At 40.7% G+C, this 23,796-nt stretch overlaps 1 protein-coding gene across 6 annotated transcripts in view; it reads left to right on the top strand.

The window, feature by feature from the left end:
- The window catches only part of TSPAN4 (tetraspanin 4), a 453,985-nt gene that overhangs the window by 380,453 nt on the left and 49,736 nt on the right, over positions 1-23,796 (top strand). For all 6 annotated transcript variants that reach the window (XM_074918701.1, XM_074918702.1, XM_074918705.1 and 3 more), the window contains 2 exons: positions 4,437-4,628; positions 22,086-22,160. In XM_074918701.1, the coding sequence (XP_074774802.1) occupies positions 4,437-4,628; positions 22,086-22,160 (267 nt within the window). The remainder of the gene's footprint in view (positions 1-4,436; positions 4,629-22,085; positions 22,161-23,796) is intronic.

Below are 23,796 nucleotides of genomic sequence, written 5' to 3'. Positions count from 1 at the left end.
CCTTGATTAGATGCATTTTCTCTGTAATAAAAGCAATAAAAAACCCACTTAAAGACACCAATACCATTATCATGAACAATGAAGCAATTTGTCCTGCAGTATTTTAAGAGCGTAGCTATAACTTCAGAATAATTTTCTCCAACAACATGCATATATCCGGGCCTGCTTGGGATTACTTTGTTTACCATACTGTAAGATCAATTCTAAATGTATGCACTGAAGTCTGAATAATTTATTTTCTAGCCCATTAGAACAATTTGGAGGATCTAATTCCATAGGCAGCTTTTCTGCCAAGAGAGTGAGTGCAGACGTGTCAGTGTTTCTCTTGGGGAAGGAGGGACAGACTGAATCTGTGCTTTCAGAGTAAGCCACCCGCTTGGACTCTGCTGTATAAATGCCTGTGAGCAATTTGTCTTGAGCAGAATAAACTGCTCCTTCCACAGCCACTTGCAAAGTCCGGGGTTTGCAAAGAACCGACTACTTGTGTCTTTGTATTCACGATTTCACAACTCAGGCACAGCCATGCTGAACAGCCTATTGGAGATTTACACTGAGGTCTGTCCTGGAATGGACAACTCAAACCTCTTAAGTCTTAGGACTATGACACTATCCTTTCTGATGTCCCTCTGTTTTGGCCTTAGAATAAGAGATTTTACAAAAAATTGCAACATTTATTGGAAAAAAAAAGTTAGAGGAAACTACATTTTGTTTCTGTGATGTGCCTTGTTTGCAACAGAAAGGATTATCATGAACAATTAGGCAAATAATGTGTTAATCTTTTCACAAGGGGATTTAAAAAATGCTGTTGTCAATAGCCTGACATCTTTGAGCGAGATTTGTTGTTTTGTGTTTTAAAAAAGTCAGCCCTGCGCTCACCACATGGAGTCAATACAGACTCATATTTGGCTGTCAGTAGATCAGGTTCAAGCTGTAGACTTCTCACTAGTCTTTTTGTTTTAATGTTTTCTCTTTCAACCATGACAGCTTCACTGTTTGCATGGAAGCCCTCAAATTGTCAAGAGTAGCCCTGTTAATGGTTTTGGTTTTGTTTAATTTCACATCTCGGCAAGCCCTGAAAGCTGTCAAGGCTTATTATCTCATCACTCTGCTTCTGACTGTTTGGCACAAACAAGGACTAGGGGTTGGGGATGGTGTAGAGAGAGAGAAAGTGGAGGAAAGGGAACATCATAAATAACTCAGTAAAATTATCCATAACTTAACAGCTCTTTAGATACCAAGACGAAGAAATCAAAACAGACAGGCAGCATGGAACCAACTACAACAGTTTTCTCTTCGCTCTGATGCAGAGTAAATAAACGTGATCCCTCTGATCCCTGTGTCTTAGACTGGCAGTTACGCTGCTGTTTGCTTCTGAATGAGGGGTGGGGTGGAGAAAGTGAGTTTATTGAATATTTGTGAACAGAAAATATTCTGCTATGGTATCACTGGAAAGGCTTCTGTGGCTCTCTTGGTGGGTCTTGGTTCCATTAAGCATTTCCTTAACCAGGTGCTTGAGTATTATTGTGGTCACTGGATGGAGACCTACAGGTGTGCTTCACTCCTTGGCTGAAAGGGGGCTTTAAAGAGCAGTTTAGACTAGACTTAAGGGCAGCTCCTGTTTCCCAGGGCCTGGTGTGACAGTTTAGCAACTTTATTCAAGGACCATGAGGGGGAACATTCTGGTGTGGGAAAATGAACAGAGCTAAACTGAAGTGGAGCAGACCTCAGTGCTGCGTGCTGACATTTCCTAAGCAGCGCTTTGTGAAATCCAGTTTGAGCCAGATGGTTTAATGCTCAAAGGATCCCTTTGTGCGTTTCAGGGTTTGGTTAATCAACCTAAGAAAATTCAAAAATAGTAAGATAATGAGCTGCTAGAGAACCTGATGTATATTAGAGTACCTCTGAAGCAAGGGAAATGTAGTGAGATACTCCTGCTGGCCAACTGACCCAAAATATTTCTCCCTGATCTAAATGTGTACAGCCACAGTCACGGCATTTTGTGTGAACCGTCTCCTGGTTTTGTGATGTTTTGTGCCACTGGTGAATTCCCAGTTTCCACAGACAAGAATGACTTTGAAGGGAGAAGACACTGGAATCAAATGTCCTAGGGGCAACAACGTCTCAAGCAGTATGTATTGTACATCATAAAGAATTTATTGGATGATGGAGGAGCGGGCAAATAGGTCTTGCCTTTACCAAACACAGTAGCATCCTTGGCGAGACCCACCTCCCGTAACAGAAATGATGGTTGTAGGTGTCACTGTCACCCAAAGCAGTGTAGCAACACGGGGAGTACGAAAGGTGATGAAATGAGCTGCCTCTTATTGGTGCTGTTGAATTGCTTCAGAACAAAGAACTGAAGATAATAACTAAATGTATTGCAAGGTGCTGCCTCTGCTGCTGCTGGGCATCTGCTTCGTTAGGCTTCACTGGCCATTTGTGTGGCCTCGCTGTGCCTGCAGCTCTGAGGCTGAATTTGAGGCAGAACATCCTCCAGGCTGCAGAGGCAGAAGCGCAGTTGTGCTTTCCATCGTATTCCCCCAGCCAGTTTAGTGCTACTCCTGACTGTATTTGAGCGCTCTGACCAGTTCAGTTTTAACTTGCGTGTCTGCCACCTCTCCTTTGATGGTGTTATGTAGTCTAGTAGACCTTCAGAGTTTTATTCCCATTTTAGGGAATTTATTCCTTTTTTTTTTTTTTTCCCCCCATTTTTTCCTTTGTTGTCATGTTGATAGGTTTTGTTCATATCCCCTCAGTTGCTTTAAATGATTTGCTATGGGTTACCTTCTTTAAGTATTCTTCCCCCCTCCTCTCCCCTGGTTATTCTTCAGTTATTTTAGAACATGTTAAAGATCATGGTCCATAAGTGGGGGAGGTATTTCCAGTGTATGTATGTGGTCAGGGCATGGACTGTGCTCCCTCCATAGTGCTTGCAAAAGGGTGAGTGTGGTGATACGGGATGCCTGTATACGAAAAGGCTGCTGAATGAGATGATTTCATTTTTCCCTGTCTCTTGGAGTCTGCCTTCTCGCAGTGGAGACATGCAGGATGATGCATCTGAGGTACATTACAATGAAGTATAGTTTGGCTCCCTAGTTCTGAACAAAACAGGCTGGTTTGCAACTGAGGTGAGGAGTCCTGCCTTGAGACACAGCTGCCTTTATTGTCCCTTATTGAGGGGGAATTCAGTGGCATGCAGAGGCAACCTTAGCAATTAGTATAAGAAATTACTTTGGCTGTTGTGTTTCTCTTCTGTGTTTCATTTCTGAGGCTTAGCTCTGCCCCAGAATTAGCTTTTTCCGTCCCTAGTTCATGAGCTGCCTTATGTTCATCCACTTTATGCAGACATTTAATTGATATGCTCCTGTCTGGCTTACTACTCTGTGAACACAATTTCTTTCCTAGCCTTTAATTGATTTGGATAATCAAGTGCAATTATAAAATTCAATAAAAATTGGTTATTTTAAAGAGAGAGCAGGAAAGAAAGAAACCTAAGTGATGCTCTGCTGTGTGACTGTATAATAATGCAAAATCCCCTTTGGTTTAATTCTATTTAATTGCTCAGATTGTTACAGTTGTGCAGGCTTTCTCACAATTATAAGCAGCACACCTATAAATGTTTGCATTTTTAAAAAATACCTTATGTATTTAATAATGGTAAATTTTATGGTTTTGTTGTGACTGCTGCCTGAACTGGCATCCTCCCTTCTTGCTCACATGCCTGGGAAGCCTCTACTACTGCTCCCCTCTCAAACTTTTCCTGAACCAACCAAGTCCTCTTCTGAGGATTGAATTATCAAACCAGTGGCCACATTAGGAGTAAACATCTGTTTGGGTTTTCTTTAATGTTACAAGAGGATTCTCCCTCCTTCTCTGGCCCCTTTACTCAAAATGCTCTCTTTCTTCCAAGGGAGGCTAGATCTTGGACAGGAACTAAGAAGAGGTGTGAGGTATCCTACCGGGGGATGCTTACGGCATGTGTCAGGGATGAGAGATGGTGTATTGGGATGGGAGGAACAGGGGATCAAAAGTGCTTCAGCCATTCTGGGCAGCTCTCTGAGATACCTAAGTAGGATATGGATATTTTCAATGCCTTTGAGATCTGAATCTTTGGGAATTTCTCTTTTACTCCATGTCTGCTTTTTCACTAGAAAGGAAGAGACCTGATATTTGAAGTCATGTCTTGGATTTAGGAAATCTGTGTCTTTTTCTTGAGTGTTACATCTTACTGATGAGTTCCCCCTCTACATTTTTTTTCCTTTCTCCTTTGTCTGTTTTCCCTACTGAAAGTGCCATAGGGAAAGACTTTTTGTAAGGTGTGACTGCTGGATTTACCCCAGCAGAGCCATTCTACCACTGCCATATTGATATGGATTAATATCTGGGGCTGCTTGGATACAATAACTGAGTTTCTCTGTTTCTCTTTATTTTCCCAGTTGGGAGGCTGTGGAATCCTTGGAGTAGGCATCTGGCTGGCTGTTACCCAAGGAAATTTTGCCACCCTCTCCTCTTCTTTCCCGTCCCTGTCAGCTGCCAACCTACTGATCGTCACAGGGACATTTGTCATGATCATTGGCTTCGTGGGCTGCATAGGTGCCATCAAAGAAAACAAGTGCCTCCTGCTGAGTGTGAGTATTAAGCCACTATGCCATTGCAGTGTTTGCTTTTTTAAGGTGCTGGTGCTATTCCCAATGCATGTTACAGCGTCCTGTATTTCAGCAGAAGTTGCCCACTTGACATGATGAAATTGAGTCATGTCTGAACCAGTCTTTAGCAGCTCTAACAAGCTGCCAATCATTCCTGACCATGCTTTAACCTGTCCTTGGAGGATGAGACCTTCGAGAAGGGAGTGGTTAGTGGTGGTGTGAGTTTCCTTGAACTCTTCAGAGAAGAGGGAGAGGTTTGTGAAGACATCTTTTGCAGGGTAGCCTTGAATTATTTTTTTACTCAACTTTGGTAGCTGTCTACTCCAAATGCCTACTGTGGTGAGAGTGATGATCTGAAGTCCGGAGCAGAAAGATAAATTTAGGCAGAAAACATTGTAAGAGGTTGAATTTGGTTGAAATTGGAAATTAAATCCTTCAGATTTGGCAATTCTGGTTTTGCCAATCATTAACTCTCAAAAGGCTGAGATGTCAGGAAGCAAATGTGCTAGCACAAGGAGACTGCTGTGAAACCAAAGATAAATAAGGTACCAGATGTCCGTGATTTAGCAGAGGCTTGAGCCATATCCCTGATGTATTTTATCAAAACGTAATTTGATGCCACTCAAAGCTGGACTTTGAGTAGTGAATGCTTGCTGTAGTTGGTGTTAGTGTACATTGTGGGTCCTGTTCAGCTGAAGAGCGGGAAGTGAGCTGCTCTTGCTGCTCAAGTCCAGGACTTCACTGTGAGGTTTGGCAAACCTCAGAGTGAAGTGAAGCTGGGGTTTAGTTTGGTGAGCTGCTGATTCCTTTATAAAAGACCGTTCCTCACTGTGCTTCACATATTCATTTTGCTCCCCTGGGAATTACAAAATGAGTCAAGGCACACAGCCCCCAGGAAAAAATCACCCTGTGAAAAAATAAGTGACTGTGGGATTCCATGCCTCAGTACAGGACTCTTTCCAGATCCTTGCCTTAATCAGTTGTTTCTGCTGATTTTTAATGAGTTCAAGTCAGGACTAGTCAGTCTAGGCTAGTAAGGGCTGTTTATGTGGCAGGTAGGTGGTTTAAAACTAAAATGAACACCATCAATTGAAATTAAGGCAGTTTTGTGAATGGAAATTTACACTGGGAAGGCTGAAGTCAGAATCTGAGGCTGGAAGTCCTTGACAACTTTAACAGTCTTATAAATACCCCTTTTGTGGAGGAAGTGCCTGACCAGCAAGATGTAATTACCGTACTAGAGCTTCAATGCTAATACAGCAGGAGTCCACAGGGTGCTGAGTCTAATGGTATAGCTTATATGTGCAAAATTAATCACCTATTTCGTGCTTTTTTGATTAAAGTCCTCACTCAGGTGTGAGCAGCAATGAACGGTGTCTTCTTATGTGTCGGGATCTGACAGTCAGTCCTCGGTACTGGAAGAGTTTCAGCTTTTTATCTCATATGGTTTGTTGGCCCTCATCACTCCTTTTGGCAAGGGCAAAGTCTCCCTTGATCAGCTGCCACTGCTGCAGCCAGGGGGAATGTACTCAGCCAGCCCACTCCCTTTTGGGGAGATTCAAATGATTGCAGGTACCTCCTAACACATACTGCACAGTACTCAGAATGTAATGCCCTTCAGTGCACAATGTAAGGACTAATCTAATGCCCTTCAGTGCATGATGTAAGGACTCTTCTTGATGGATCGAGTTAAGTAATGCAAAGGAATCCAAATTCATTTAGGAACTCTTTGCATGGGAGAATTGGGAAGCTTGATCTGATTTGGTACCAGCATTTCACTCTGTCTGCCTCTCCTTACCTTTGTGTACCATAGCTATTAAGTGTGGCCTCTATTTTACTCAATTTTCTTCAAAATTGAGTTATATTAGAGCGGATTACAGCTACTTTAATTCTGAATAAGCTCCACTATAGAGGTTTGAAATGCAGTTTCATAAGTCAGTTGAATTCACTTTTTGTTTACTCTAGAGTAACTTTCCACAATGTGTATCAGTACTTACCTACCCTCAGTAAATACCAGTGAGATTTTTGAACTCTTATGAGTTCTTCTGTGGAGTCTGTCTGTTTGGAAGGGAAATGGATGGTTGTAGGACCTTGTGTTTCTGGGAGCAAAGCCTTATCGTGTAGGTTTGTTCTTAGTCTTCCTTTCCCCAAATTGCTGATTCTATTTGACTAGTGTTTGAAATAATGCTTTTAAGTTCAGCGCTGGGGCATTTGGTTTTGCCCAGCTCCTGTTTTTCTATGTAACATAGGTAGCAAAATAAATGCTTGAATAGAAGGACTGGCTGAATATCAAACCAAGGCTGTCCTCAGGGTTTGTGGTTGCTACATGTCTTCATCCCTTTCTTATTTCACAGGTGTTTAGGACAGACCCATGGAGGCTATTCGATTGTATGGATAGTAAATTCTGTTTCACTATTCATTGGATAGTGTATTTGATTCTCTTAGTTTACCCCTACCTCCTGAAATTTGTCCAGTCTCAATGCTAGAGCAATAAAGTAGCAAGTGCTAAACAAATTTAGGGAACTGGGATGGACAGGAGTTAGACAAAGTCCGCAGGCAGCTGAAACAGGTTTGTATTGGGCTTAAAAGCAATGAGAAGATATTAATGGAGTACTAGAATAAAAGCAAGAAGTATAAGCTAGGATGTTGTGTCCCTTGCACGTTTCAGTAGTCTGTATGCAGTAGTCTGATGTGGTGAGACTTGGAATGAACAAAAAGAAAAGAAAATGGAATAAACCAAGGTGGAGAAGTACCCAGGGATGCTATTGTGCTGGGATGGCAGATACACAAGTTATAACCCACATATATGGGATCAAACAGTGCTTCACTGACCAGAACATTGCTGTGTATCTCTGAGTGAGTAGCAGGTTCGCTGACCTCCCCCTTTCTTCTGCTTGATACAGTCTGAAAGTATGACCATAGACAGTAATAAAAATGTGAACGTCATCTGGTTCTCCAGATGCCCTGAAGTGCACCCTGCCTTAATGATAGGTTGGTGGTAGTCTTTAAACCTGAAAGGACTGGAAAGACAAATTTCCTGTGCAACAGGAGCACCTCTTGTTCTGCTTCCTAAAATGAGAAGACAGTGGAGAGGATGTGGCAGTTACAAGTTGGGGAAGGATATAGTTGGGAGGATGTGCTGCTGTTATTGGGATGGGTGGTTTGGAGGAAGACATTACAAAATATTGCAGGAGGCATGGAGCACCACTGAGATCCTAAAATGGGCTGGGAGGGGAGCAGGGCAGGAAGAACTACTAACTCAACCCACCTGGGTTGGAGGAGTGGAGTTTTATGTGGTGTTAGACACAGCAGGATGTTTGTGCATGGTCTTGCCTTATGAATAATGCTACTGTTAGATAATGTGATAAGGGATAAGATTTCCTAAGGAGTCTGCTTGAGTGAATTAGAAACGAGCAGTATCAAAGAGACATTTCAATCCATTTATATTTCATACACTAGGTTGCAGAGCAGATGAGACTCTGATCCTGTATCTTTGTGTTCTCCACATATGACATTTGTATTGGGTTGTCAGAGCAAACCTGTAAGCTCTGTGGTATTAGGCTGCTGTGATGTTAGGTGTAAATTATAATAACTGCTTACCTCACGTTTGCCAACAACTTTTGAAAGAAAGGAGGACAGACGAAGTGTTTCAAGTAGCAAAGGACAGATGGAGAAAAGAGGTCGAAAGCAGAAGTAAAGTTTAATTTGTAAATGAGATTTTTGCATAGCTGTGTGCAATAGTCAGGAATGATCCACCTTAACTCTCTGAATAAGAGCACTTAGCCTAAAGCTTCGCAGTTTTACTGACTTGAAAGGACTTAACCTGATGTCTGCCGATTAAAGAGCTGGCAGATATTGTTTACTCAGTGGCAATGTATAGCCAGGACAATGCCTCATTAATCTCTTAAGAAACAGGCCTATTCCTATTTCTCTGCATTCAGAGAAATAGAGTAGTATGAAAATCTAAAATAGAGTGTAAAAAAAAATATTTAAAAGGAAACCCCAACCATTCTGTGTGTTCTGCAAAAACACACAGATGGGGTGAGTTGTGCAGCTGTTATTTTAAGATCTCGGTGAACAAAGAATGGATATTTGCAATGGTTCTTATTTGCTCCAGCTACAACGTGAAAGACGATAAACTTTTCCATCATTAGATTTCCCTAGGGAAATCAGAGCAACTAGCAGTTCTTGAAATAAGTATACAACCTGGTGTATATAATCTTGCATCTGAATGTAGATGCAAATTGAGGAGTGAAGCAGGCGAACAATGCATTCTTGCTTCAGTAAGATTCCTTTGACATTCCTGCTATTATTGTTGCTCAAGAGTGTGTAACAGAGGTCCCTCAGCTACAAGTTCAGCTGTAATTCAAAAATGGCAGCTTTGTCCTGATGGGTTGGGTCCTGAAGAAGTGACAGAGGTAATAAGCTGTGTCTGACTTGAGAAAGTTAGTTTATGGACTTCCATTGGTTTTTTTAATAGGTATTTAGTCCTGCATTGCAGGATCATCTAGCTGTGCTGCAAACCTCTATACGCTATCTTGAAACAAAATTAGGAATCTACTTTTGCTCCTTCCCCTTTGCAAATGTGTCACAGTTCTAATGTCCATTGGAGCTGTTAGCTGTATCCATCACCTTCGTGAATTTTAGCAAAACGTTTATATTGAGTGCTCTTCACCCCATTGCAATACCTCTGCTTTTCAGCTGAGGGCAGGTCCTTGCAGAATGGGAGGCACCAGCTTGCTGTACCACTCTAGCACCATCAGTTAGGATGACTTGATTATAGTACTGACTTTAGACAGGTGCTCTAGGTACATGTGCACGTGGCATTGCTCAGTGCTAAAGAAATTTGTGCCTGATTAAGTACTTTTTGCTCTTTCATGCTCAAATGTTAACCTACTGATCCTTAAGTGTCTGTGTAAACATTGTGGTTTAGGTTAATTGCTTAAGATGTGTGTTTGAGGAGCAAAATTGCCTGAATTCTCTGCCTTTCATACGCGTTTAGCAGAGATCTGTATTTGTATGCTTGCACTGAGAAAGGTAATTATTCTTTGGATAGTCTGGGTTAAAAACCTGTTTTAGACATTAAATCATGATGGATTCTGTTATTTGTTATCTGTATTACAGCATTGCCTGCAGGCAGCCCATGAGATCAGGATGCTCGTTCTGTATAAAACTCCCAGTAAGAGGAGGTCCCTGACCAGTAGAGCTTACCATCTAAATACAAAAGACAAATGGAAAGTATTATTATCCTCATTAGACAGATGGGGAGCTGCAGCAAAGTGAAACCAAGTGCCTTGCGTAGGTTGCACTGGGAGATTGTGGGAGAGCTATGAAGCACACCCAAATTGTCTAAATCTCAGCTCAGTGCCTTTGTCATCTTTCTCTGATTACAGCAGAACATGTCTAGCTGTCCTGTGTGCTACAGTGACCTTTAAGAAGTATTTAGTCTATGTTTCCATAGTAGTAATGACAATTTTGATTTCTTTCATCATATGTATTATGTCCAAATGATAAATAAACACCGAAAGCAAAGTTAGTTCTCAATTTTTATTTTGATGAAAGTGCCTAATTGGCACAATTAGCTGGTTTCCATGAGCTCTGCTGCAGGCTGTCCCAGCTGAGCCAAGCAGCCTAATTGCAACATTACCTTCACTTAAATGGGAAACATTCAGAGAAGCTGCCAGAAGGGGCATGTGAACATGGTCTAATGCAAATTTTTTGCAAATGGGAACTTACTTTTGGTAAAAAACAGTATCAGGCCCTTTGTGAAGGATTTTTATGTCTATTTGGTTCTTACAACATGCATGTATAAATACCATGTTTCCAGACACTTGCAACTTAAATAATAACCCATGTTTGAGAAGGAAATAAGATCCATAGACAGTTTTTTATTTCACCTTCTGATTTTGTGACACTTTTTTTTTTTTTTTTTTTCTACAATGATTTGGTATGAAGAACATGTTCTGCTCCTGGTTGGGATGAGCAACATGGCCAATAATCCAATGAAAAGAGTCTTGCTTGTGTAGACCTTAAGTTGACATAGGGGAAAGGGCTTGAAGTAGACAAAATGCTGATTCCTCTCTGATTACCCAAAGCCAGTAGCATTCTTATAAAGCACCAAGGTTGGGTATGTTCCATCAGATCAAGAATTAGGTAAATAAGATGATGGCTTAGATATGCCCTCTTTACCCTTATTCCTGATTTGTGCATAAGCTTTTTTTTTTTTTTTTTTTTTTTTTTTTTTTTTTTTTTTGTAGGAAAGCTGGTTAATGAGAAGGAGGAAGAAAATCATTAACAGACAGATCTGTGTTCAGCTTAATTTAAATAAGAACTTCATTTTAATCAGCACAGAGTTCATGCCAGTTGCTGGAATGAATAAGATCAGAATTAAACCTTGATACTAGGTCAGAACCAGCTGTGGAAAGAGCTGATATCATATATGTAACTGAATGACTATCTAGACATCAAAAGACTTTTATTTATGGAATAGTCCAAGGGGAAAATGAGTGCCCGTGATGTTTTGTACTGTGTTGTTGAGAGTTTTCTGAACTTCAGCCAGCTCATCTGTAAGTGAAATAGCAATACAGAAAATGAGTAAAAAGTTAATGAGTGGGAAGAAAAGGAGAATAAAAAAACTACTGTTTTCACTAGTTTCATTGGATCCAATCAAAGAGCTGACAGCTGAAATTCCATTGGTGACAGGGAATTTATTTCCAAGCAACTAAATGGGAAAGAAATAGCCCGTGAATGACTTCTTCGCAGTAATTTAATGCTACAGACCAAACAGTAGATTCTCATTCCAGTTTAGCACATGAGCTTGTGTTCTCTAGCAATCAGAGTAGCAAAATCCAGGGAAATTGTGGCTGCAGCCACAGCAGCAAGTGATGCAAAGACCAGGAAGATACCAGACGCACAGAGAGCATTGTGCATCACGTGTCGCACTTCTCTGCCCAGGGCTGTGTTGCACAGGAAAGCCCTCACTTGCTGCCTGTTTGGACTGTAAGTACTGAGCACCACACTCCCCTAGTTTTGTTGCCTCTCCTTTATTAAGAATCTGCTCCTCATTGCCTTTCAGTTTTCAGCTCCTTCTGCTCGGCTGATACAGAGACTAAGGAGTGGATGGGACCTGTCAGAGTCCTCTCCTTCCTCCCTTCTTTTCTTCAGCTCTGGTAGCAGTCAATCGAAGGACCTGGCAACAGAGGAGAGAAACAATAAAGTTGTTTTCCTTCCCATTTTGCTCCCATTTTGAAAGTAAAGGACAGGTAACCTGTGTGCTCCTTGCCAGCCCAGACATTCATGTCACTTTTGAGCATCACATTTGATAATTCTTTTCCTAATAATAAAATCATCTTCTCAGATAGAAAGCCACAGTCTTACCAAAGCAGCATGTGTGCTTATATTCCCCATCATTCATTTGCTATTTTAGCCACCTTAACACTGCTGCTTAAATTGAAGAGCATCATTGGCTTTTTTAAAAGGATTACAATTACCTGAATCTCAGAAAAATCTAACTCTGGGGGTAAAGAAATGGAGGCTAATTTGTGTAAATCAGTGATGCCTACACAAGTTGTAGCCAGAGCTGATTTGATGCTAATGACATTTCAGTTCCTCAGTAGGAGAATATTATCAGCCAAAATGCAGAATTAGGTAAACCAAACTGACTTGCTGTTCATTTTTTAATCTACTGCAAGACTGACCCATGTGCATCTGATGCAGCAGCCTCTGTGTAGCACATTTGGGAACAGCAAACTGGGGAGAAAACCAGCAATAGAATTTAAATACAGACAAAATACTCTACCTTGCCCTTTTTTCTCTTCTTGACCATCTGCTTTTCACCGTTTCCTTCACTTACACATGCAGTGCAGTTTCTAGGTGCTGTTCTGAGACTCTAGAAATAAGAGAAATTTTCTATTATTGTAGTTAGCAGTCGAGATCGCATTGCAAGCTTAACTTGGAGTTTGCAAATATGTGTAAAGAGAGAACTGCAGAATTTCAGAGTAATTTTTTTTCCCCTTCAGCTGAGCAATGTAGTCATGTCATTTGCCCTTATCATCTTGGGGGAGCTTCTGTCAGTTTGCCCAGCACTTGGGGTCAGCCAGATGTTCAGTGTGAACATGAGTGTGAAGCCAGCCCTGCCCAGTCACTCAGTCCTCATGCAGGGTGTGTGGGGACCACTGCCTGCTGCCCTCCTCCTCTTGGGGCATGTTTTATGCTGGAGCTCCAGAGGACAAGAAATATCCTGGGGATGGTGGATTCAGGGAAGAAGCTTAATTTCCTAAATACACGGGTGATGTTAAAGTCTGAGTAGAAGGTCTAAGTTACAATTAACATTGTATATCTGCGCCATAGTTGGAGAATACTGGATTGATCCCAAACCAGAGCCTTTTAGTTGTATTTGGTATTTTCATTAGCTATGTTAGATGGACTCAAGCAACTGCTTCATTATTAATGGAGTGGTGCAGGGACTTGTAAGAGCTAGTCTGATGTTTTAGTTCTTCTTCAGCCTCATTATACTTCACAATTAGGATGAATTTCTGTCTTGACTAGGATAAAGATTGACACCAGATCACATCACACCTTTTCGTTATGTTTGCAGAAGAGATGAAGCAACCCTTAAAGAGAGTCAAAGGCCTTTATTTGTGCTAAGGAATAATAATCTGTCGTCTGTTAAACGGGCCTATACCCACCTGATGTTGTGATGTGAGAGTGATACCTGGCTAATATTTGATGACATGTCATTGATTTTGAGTCAGTTTTTGGAAAAGATGGAAGAGGACTAGAAATGCCACAAAATGCCGGTTAAAATCCGATGACACATAGTATGGGAAAGTCAAGTCTCTCAGCTCTCACTTACTAATGCAGTAAGACTGAATGATTCCAACTGAAAGCAGTAATGAGACTAAAATGAAACACTGTTAATGTGTTAAAGCCGCATATGTTGTATATTTTCCCAGAAATAATTACTGCAGATTTCGTTGAGCCTTACTGATCAGCAGGAGTTTTTGCACATTCATAAAAGATATAGTCCAAACATAAACAGAGCTGTACTATATATCCAGCAGGCATAAAGCATGCACGACTTTATCACAATCACTATGAATTAACTATTAAGGCTTTTAGAGAATAATAGCTGATGAACCAAATTTAGATACATGCCATTTTCATAATAGAGTTTCTGTTCATAAGTTTGCTCATATACATTACTGCCTTTTTACAGTTTATGAGCAAACTTACCATTTTTATGCTGAAAAAAAAAGATTAGGAGGCTAAAGAGATTTATATCCAAGGAAGTATTAAAAGAGCTAAATATGCACAGCATGGCAGAGAGAGGGCTCAGATGGGACATAAGTCTGCAAATATTCGAGGAGTCTAAATATTATGGGCAGAAATAAAGCATGCATGGTGCTATGAGGGTGGTAAGTAGGAGCGATGGTATGGAGCTAACGAAAGGAGAATTCAAACCAAGTGTCAGCAAAAGCTTTGGTATTGAGATGTGGAATGAGAATCCACTGTGATGGAAATTGATGGAAGCAGGCTGCCCTTTTCCTTTTGTTGTGTTTCATGTGGTAGATCAATACACTGGGATTTTATTGGCTGTAATTCCACTTGTTGTTACTGTCTGGTCACTGTCTTGTGTTTCCTTATTCTTTGCTCTTCCTCTTTCTCTACAAGTCTTCCAGGCTGCAGAAGTTATTTCTCTTAGATGCAAGTATAATTCCCATTGTGTTTATTCTTCTGTTCTCCTCTCCTTGCTCAGTTCCTTGGGAAAGAAAGAAAAAAAATTAAAAAACTAAGTGAGCCTTTCATAATGTTCCTACTCGCTATTAATATATCAGATCAGAATGCCTTTGGGGAATTGTGTTAAATCAAACTTCTTGTGAGAACTAGTGATACATGAACAGTTTTGCTTTCAGAACTGGAAGAGTTTTTGTTTGTTTGTTTTTTTTTTTTTTTTTTATTTTGAGTGCTGATAAAATCTGTACCATAACAGTTTTTATTCTGTGGAAGTCATGTATGCAATAAAAAAAGCTATTCTGGGGATGCTTGGGGATGATCTTGGTCTTGCTGTGCATTGGCAAACATTGGTACCTGAAAGCAGGCAGCGCACCCCTATAAAGAGTGGGTGGTTCTGCAGTACCTGGAGTTCTGTTTCCCAGTACCTCAGTGGGAATTCTTGCATTGTTTTTGACTTGTCATAGATGGCTTGACTTTTTCCAAAGTGTGGAATATGCAGTAAATTTGTCAATAGTTTATAGCATTCAGTATCTCCAACAGTGCTACTCTTCTTGGTGCTTGACTTTATGCATCTAAATTTGTTGATGCATCAGTTTTAATTTGGTTAGGCATGGGGACGCTACACTTCTGCAGGGCAAATTTAAGATTTTGGCCATGCCAACCATAGTAATGAGGCATCTCCACTCAGTCTACTAGATGTTATTTCAATATAAATGTAATTTATGATAAGAGAACAGGAAAACTATAAAGCATATTAAATTCAAGGAGAGTTCTTCATTTTCAGGCAGCTTGGTAGAGTGTGGCTGGTATAAAATCCATTAAGTTCTCTTGACTTTAATGGAGCTCTGTGAATTTGTAGGTAAAGGTTTGACTTCATTTATTCAGAAAAGAGAGATACTGTTTACACCTTCAGTGTTAAAGATAAGATGCTGTCCCTGCAGAGGAGGTTGTGTGCAGAATGTGATTTTTTGATAGTATTTCTGTTCATATCAAATTATAATCTAAAAATCAATTAAAAAAGAATCTTTTTGGCAGATAGTTTAGACCTAAATCACGGTAACACAATCTGATAATCCTCCTTTTAACTCAAAAATAAAGGACCTTCTCCTTTTGATCAGAACAAGCAGAACTCTTTCGAATGTGTGGACAGCCTGCACTTTAATGTGTTCATTTGTCTTCAATCAGAATAAAAAGGTGAATGTAATAATTGGGTAGTTGTGGGTTAGACCAAGCCCCACATTCCCTTAAATTCTTGACACTGAGAGAGAATAACACCTTCTTCCAGAATAAGATAAGGCTACATCTGGAGTGCTTATCCTGATTTGGGGCTCCCCAGTAGAAGAAACACATTATACCAGAGGAGAAGGAGTCCGGTGGAAGGCCACCATGGTGATTATGGGGCACGTGATGTGCAGGGACAGACTGAGAGAGCTGGGTTTGTTCTGTCTTAAGAAGTTAAAGCAAGGAAGATATTTTGTTCCTGTCTTCAATAACCTTATGGTAGAATCTAAAGAAAATTAATCTTTGGAAAGATCCACAGGGATCAGACAAGAAGTAACAGACACAAGCTACAACAACGGAAATTCCAATTAGAGATACAGAATACTTTTGTTATAATGAAGATAGTCAAGTACTGGAAAAAGGTGTCCAGTGAGGGTGTAGATGGCTGCCCATCTTCATCCTTGGAGACACTCAGAGGATGACTGGGTGTAGCTCTGCACAGCTTCATCTAGTTGACTGTGCTTTTAGCAAAGGGTTGGACCAGATGATCCCCAGAGGTCACTGCCAACATACATGGTTCTGTGATTCTAAGAGACTGTCTTCTGGCAGCTGAAGCTGTGCTGTTCTTGAAGACCAAAGTTATATATGTACATGTTAGGACTGGGGAGACAAATTAAAATCCATCCCAGGCTATGAAGTTAGAGTTCTCTTGGAAGACTAAGTTTTAGCCCAACAAATTCTCTTTAATTCCTGATACCTGAGGTGCTTATTAGGAAGTGAAATGTAATACTGAAAATAAAGCTGATCAGTGAGGATTTGGTAGTCCAGCCTAACTAAAAGGCAGAATGCTTGACTGTATCAAACTTGCAGTTGATGTTAAAGAGGAATGATTAACTGTAAATATTCTTCTTTTTTCTTTTTTTCTTTTTTTTTTTTCTTCTTCATTTTGGAAGCTGCTGCAGGCCAAGAGCAGTTAGTTTGTTGGAGTACTTTCACAGGATCAACCTACCTGCTCACGTGTTTTACTTCATATTTATTCTGTCAGAAGAGAAGCTAACTGTCCCCCTTGCAGACAGATTAGCAGTGTAGGTAAATACTACATGATGGAGCACAGCACAGGCTGGCTGTTGAAGTTATTTGTCCAGTTTCTTAGGTAGGTTATGCTAATTTGTAGGCTGTTTTGTCTAAACAAATTATTTGCTAAGCCATGAACGTTAAAACTGTTTTGAAGTGTGTCACTATTCCAAAGAGGCTGTTGGCATTTGGGTCCTCCTGCTACTGTCTTGCTGTTTGTTGAAGAGAATTTGAATAATGCTTTGCAAGAAACTTCTGTCTCCTGCCATTAGCTGAGAGGAGGGTCTGGCACACTGAGATCTTATTGTCTCCTTCTGAGACAGACTCCCATCAGCCTAAAAGCATTTATTACTTCAGGGATCAGTCTAAACAAATCATTCTTGATTTTACCATCAGTTATATCATGTTTGGTCTCATAGCAAAATGTTAGGAGACTAACAAGACAATCACGGGTTGGTTTTCATTGTGCTTGGCCACTTTGTCTTTGGAAAACTGAGAAGATTGGCTACTCCTGACATGGAGAGATGGGTGGTTTGAGCAACATGATGGAACTGTTGAGGAGATTTGGGAAGGAGAGGCAGTGGGGAAGCAAAAAACTCAATCCTGTGTATTAGTGTGTGATGTTCAGTCATCCTGCAGAGAAGCAAGTCTCTCTAACATCTGAGAGACCAGAGAATCTTGTTTGGGAAGAAAATATTATTAACTTGTTGTTCTGTGCCTTTGTGAGACGTGCTTTATATAATGTACATAGAGAACAGTTCTCGACTCTACTACTGATATTAAGAGGCTGGATGAAGGGAACCGGGACTAATGGTTCAAAAGCCTAGTACAGCTCCAGTGGGGATGGAGCTGCAAGTTGAGACCTCTTCTCTAATAGATTTTTCTCTCTCTGACATCAGGAGAGTGGTACGTAGCTATGAGGTAGGCATAGCAGTTGCATAATTTCTTTTTCTTTACTCCTTTAATGGGAACCTGTGGGAAAGTCATGGGCTTTGTAGAATATGAAGGTAACTGCTGAGAAACTGGCCTTAATTTTCTTAAGGGTTGGAAATCAACAGTGGTAGCTAGAGAGAAAGGCGTCGCCTTACGTCCCTTCCCATCAAAACTTCTGTGGGGTTATTTCAGGTGTAATTTATGAAAAGTTGTGCAGTAGGTACCTCTCCAGTGAACCTCTACTAGGTTCCATCCCACTATTTGACAAGTAGTGTGGTAAAGCATCTCTCTGTACAAGGTCAGATTAATCTTTTTTTTATGGAGTTTTACATGAATGCTTTGCGTTGGGATTGTTGTTTCTCCATGCATAAATCTTTATTATACCAATAGCCTGCAGCCCCAGTGAACCAAAGCAAAACTCATTTTTATTCTTCTCAGTATTTATCACCACAGTGGGAGAACTCATTTGAAAAGGAGCTGTGAGTTTCCAGCAGCCATGGTGGGGATTTAGGTGCTGTGAGCCTTCAGTGGTCTTATGCTTCTCCCTTTAAAATTTGAATGGGATATGCCAAGCTGGTTCTGGCCACAGATGGGGCATCATTCCCTTTGGGATGAAACTGAGGATGGAACTGTAAGTGAACTTTTCTTGGAAAGTGCTATGGGAATAGAGGAGCGGGTTGTCCATGCATCCGTGCATTCACTTTACTCTGGTGGTCAGAAGATGTGCTGAAGTGTGCAGGCTATGCTTTACAGCTAGCTTGGTCTGAAGCCTCGATTTTTACTTTCTGACAAGTTTGTTTGGGTTCAGGCAGGGTTCTTTTTTAGAGGGGGATGATAAATGTGCTGACATGTAAGTGCTTGTAGCTTTTACCAGGTGGTGAATTTGAACCCTTCACCTTTAAGTTGACCTCACCTAATTTACCTTTGCAATAAAACATACAGTGCGTGTTTCTACTGTGCACACAGTGGGATTACTAAAATGTGTTAGTTACGTGTGATATAATGGTGTACCTTTTGTCAATGACTGCAGATAGTAAGAAAGATAAAACTAGAGATTTTATTTGAAAACAAAAATATTTCCCTATGGAGAAAAAGCATAATCCTACTTATCAAGGTTTGGACTTCCTGAGCAGTATACATTAATTTTGGCTCACTGTATGTATGACTTCCAAACTCTGCAGTGCATGAAACCAAATTCCCACCAGTAATAGCTTGGAGGAACCTCTGAACCTGTGTAGCGAAGGACTTAGACATGCTTCATAACCATCACTGAGAGGATTTTTATTCTGAGATTTCCTAAATTTTGAGTGCTTGACTTCAATATTTTATCATCTTTTATGATGGCAACATCATACCTATTTCTCTAGTATGAACTGAAGAAGGCAGGATCACCATCATGGTCTGGCTCGAAGATCACCCCAGCACCTTCAGCTGCTGGTCACAGTGGCACAGCAGGCAACAGGAGCTGCCTGCTCCAGTCCTAAGCTGGGGGTTTTAGCAGAATTGTATGACTTGGTGTTGCAGGGGAAAACACTCTCAAGTAATGATATTTTAACTTATTTTATTGCAAATTGTGATAAACTTTTAATTACTGATGCTGGTATTGAGAAATAATCATACTTACACACTTGAGAAAACACCTCAACTTCCCTCCAGACACCTTTCCTCCGCCCTTACCAGTCTTCATTCCCCACCCGTTATCCTCAGCCGTGGGGGTCAGTGCAGCATGCTTTCCTTTTTTTTGCCACTCTGTTTGTTGCTCTTGTTTTTCCATGGCTCCAGCACAGGATTCTCCCAGGCGCCACCTCCCAAGCCCTCCTGGCTTTCCGTGTGTGTCCCCTGGCGCTGCTCGGGCCTTGCCTTTATCTCTGATGTCCCCTGCCCCAATCGGCTGCTGCCAGTAGGTCCAGTTTCTCTGAAACTGGTAGCCAGATTGTATCCTATACCAAACCATTCCCCATGTGCTGTTAAAAATGTCCTTCCTCAGGCTCTCCTTTCTCCTGCAGTCTTTCCTGGCTTCATTTGTATTGTCTCCATGCTGGTGAGTGCAGAGAAGGGAGGAAAAGGTTTCTTGAGAGCACAGGAAAAACAAGTCCCTGGATTTTACTCTGACTGCCATACCCACTGTTCCTGGTCATGTCCTGTGAAGCGGGACTGGAAGCCATCGGCTCTGAGGGGACACCAGAAGGGCATTGCAGGCACGTGTGGGCACCACAGGAGCGGGGAAGATACTCTGTGGGATGGTTTGTGAGTTGTCTGGTCACACGTGAGCTGTGGGAAGGATGTGAGTAGGCTTTTTGTGGTTGTAGACTTTGAAGGTTTTAGCTGCTGAGCCCTCTCATCTCTACTGGATGTGTGAAATGCAGTTTTTTGAAGGCTAATAATTTTCCCACAAAAATCCGCTTGTAGTTGGGTAAGACAAAAGGCATGTGCCTGAAATGGAGCCAAACTTTGTTTCAGGTCCTTGCTCTAAACACCGGCATGTGAGAGGATTTCAAATTAAGCCACCAGAAATTTAACCTGGGTGAAATAACATATTTTGCCCTGCTTCCTTCTTAGAAGTAATTGAAGTGTTGTTTTTGAAGTTCTGCCAAAAGCTTTCATCTTTTAGACAGAAACAAGCTCAGAATGTATAAGCATAGACAATTAAGGTTTGGCTAAATTATAAGCTGATGAAATTGGGGTCCTGTGGTAGGAAGTGCTGATGACGGTTTATAATGGGTATGAGTCCTTTCTTTGTTGTAGAAATGGCTTAATGTAATCCAGGGAGACTGTGGTGTTCACATGCACGTTTTGGTAAAGCCTTGCTTTATGGATGAGCAAAAAAGTGCCCCACAGCCAAATGAAATATAGCAAAGTGTCTGTGCATCTTTGCAAAAGTGTGATAGATATCCTTTGTCGTGTTTCAATTAATGCTGTGCAGCAGGCTAAAGTCATAAATGTAAAAAATAAGCAAGCTGCACCAAGGCTGGTTTGCAGAGCCATACAGAAGGTCGTTGTTGGATTGTAATGATATGGAAATCAGCTTGGATCACAAGCATGAATGAGTTCTGTGATTCAAAACTGGGCAGTAATAGGATCCAGTATTAGGGTCAGGCAGGTGTGAAGATACTGGTGATGAAGATTTGAAAACAAATTTTAATTTAAGACTCACAGGGCAAAATGCAATGAGTTCTGTAGACAGTGTAATTGTACTAGTGGAGAAAGGTATTTTCCCCTTCTTGACCTTTTACCCTCCATTCGATCACAGAAATCCATGGATTCAGAGGTTTGATTTTGACTTACCAAGCAGTGAAGAAGCTCTGATAAGGCTTTGTATCTATTAAACTTTCATAGGTTTGCAGCTCTGTGGTTGAAGCTAAAGAGATGGTAACTGGTTTTTTTCTCCTGGGGATGGGATTTCAATTAAGTCAGTGTTGCTCCATATTAGAATTCCAGCCTTGCAGACTGCTAAGTGTATGGAGTTTGTGTTATAGGGAGCAGGACCTTTGCCTGAGCCTAAAAAGTTTCCAAAATTACTCTCTCTCCTTGGGAGATCTTTGCAAAACTCAGTCTCATTTAATGGTCTGATAGTGCTTGTTCTAAATTCCGTGCAACCGCTGTGTTGGTGCTACTTCAGGTCTGTGCTGTAGACCCATCCAGCATCTTAACAAAAAGCAGGGCATATGGTTTTTCAGAAGTGCTTGGCATTGCCAGCAGTTCCTCTCACTGAAGTCAATCAGAATTGAGGGCTTTAGAGAATCTACGTGAAATCCCTGTGTTAAAAAATTTTTATCCTCTTCTTTGAGCTCTTGACTACTGGATTTTAGAGAGTTCCATGGCTTATGAGGAGAAGAAGAGATGGACTGGCTTGGCTTTGATGTCTTCAGTATAAATCACCCCTTTCAGTTGAAACCCATGGGTCATTTGTGTAGCTACCTGAAATTGCTTATAAGCTAACTTGGTGTAGAAGCTTTGTTGGTGTGCCTTTCACTTCTACAATTTCCCTTGTAAGGAGCTATGACTTTATGGTTTGTGGGACCAGGCTACCTTCTCTTGCAATGCGAAGTCTAAGCCGTGGACTTCGCTGGTATCTTGTTAATTGGAAAGATCTGATGGGGAAAAAAATGAAGAAAACCTAGCCTGGGAAGAGTCCCCAAGGGTTACATCACATAGAGCACTGGCCTACTGGGGGGACACATCTCTGTGGGGTTTTACACTGTTCTACTGCTATCAGTGATATAAATGAGCTGTACGTATGCCCAGATGCTGTTGTGTTTCCTGACTGGTCCTTTACCTGCTTTTTCAGCTGCTGCATGTCGTGTGCCTTCTGTTCTGCTGTAACACAGCAGCTTTGCATCTTGCTGCCTGTGTGACTCCCCCTTCCCATTCTGCATGATCTGCTGAATGTACTTATTGTGCATCCAGAAAAGGCTGAAATAGATGTTGATGGTTTTTGCTTCTTGTTTTTTCCCCTGTCCCTTTTTCTCTTGACAGTTTTTTATCATGCTGTTAATTATATTTCTGTTGGAGCTCACTGTTGTGATTCTGTTCTTCGTCTACAGCGACAAGGTAAGTCAGATTCTTCAATTTTCTTTCCCCTTCAGCAAATTTTTATGCCCCTTTTCCCTATAAATAAATCATGAAGTACTTGGCTTGGTATGCATATCATGCTTCTGTCTTCCTTGAGACACCCCTCTCAGAAGGAGCTCTCTCAGAATGCATAAACAGCCTTGCAGGACTGGGCTCTCTTGCTTGCTCATGTGTACAGCTCAAGGTCACAGATACTGCCAAGTACATCTGCCATTTTAAAAAAAAAACAAAAACCAAACCACAAGCTGAACAGTAAAAACCCCCACAATAAAAACTAAGAAGCCAACAAGCCTTACTGGGAAGATGTAGGAAGAGACACCCATCAGAATGATTTTTAAAAAATATGTGTACAATTTAAAAGCCACATTAATGTTGTTAAAAACAAGGTGTCCTTAGCACAGGCAAGGGCACACAATTCATTTTTTCCAAATTGCTCCTTGTAGGACTTAGGTTCTAGTGGAAAGCCAAGGTAAATGTATAAAAGTTTAATAAACAAAGCTTTTGTTTGTTGTTTCAAATTTTACTTATGTTTGACCTTTGTTCCCGGGCTTACTTGGTATTTCTGTTATAAGGGCAAGATTGCCTGTCTGAATTATCTTTATCCTTAAAATAATTTTTCTTTTAAAAAAATCTTATATGAATAAACCCAAACCAAGGGCACAGTTGTGTGTAACCTGCCTATTCAGTCAAGGTTGTCAAAGTCTCTTACAACTGAAGACTAAGGGAGCTTGAAAATCACAAGGTAGGTGGTAAAATTTTGCCATGAACTAACATCAGGTAAATAACCAATAAACAACTTATTCCAAAATGGAAAGACAAAATAGCAAAAAATAAATACAAATCAAAAATAACTACACAAAATATCAAAATAAAATGAAGATTAACACCTGGTTATTTGTATTCAGTATGTTTAGCAATAACCTGGATGAGGAGTGGATGTCAACATCACTTTCTAGAAAGGCTCTGAATTAATTAATGAACACTGTCAGTGATTGTCAGGTGCACTTCTGGAGGACTGAAAAGAGCTAGGTTGCCGGATGGCGTGCTGTAGCTGGAACATGGAATTAACTTGCAAGGTAATTAAAGTAGAAGGGGCAATTTAAAATTACTTGTATGCATTATTGGATTCTGAATTACTTGTAAACTCTTGGGAGAAGGATCTACACGTCATATGTGACAGCTTAATAAAGACATCTACTTAATATGCAATGGGCCTCCAAAACCCAAATACAACACTTGGCTATATTTAGAAAGGGAATCAGTTAGAAAATGTTATCATTTCATTGTATAAATTGATGGACTTGCCTCACTGTGAATTTAATACTGAGTTTTGGTTACAGAACTGATTAAAAGTGCTAGGAAGGTGCAAGAGAACAGTCATGAAGAGGGATTAGGGAGACTACCCTGATTCGGTTTGGGGAAGGAAAGAGATCCTCTGCTTAAGAGATTTTAAGAAAAGAAATTATAGCAGTTTCTAAACCAATGACATACTAAAGACCTGTCATGAACACAGAAGAAGTACTTGAAAATATTGAGTAGGTTTATAAGATAAATGTTTCTTATGGTCCATGTCATCAACTTGTTGCTGGCTGTTGTTGAAGCTGATAGTTTGATA

This window comes from Athene noctua, chromosome 14 (genome assembly GCF_965140245.1).
Source record: "Athene noctua chromosome 14, bAthNoc1.hap1.1, whole genome shotgun sequence".
In the NCBI taxonomy this organism is placed as follows: domain Eukaryota; kingdom Metazoa; phylum Chordata; class Aves; order Strigiformes; family Strigidae; genus Athene; species Athene noctua.
This window is presented reverse-complemented; position numbering and strand designations above follow the sequence as displayed.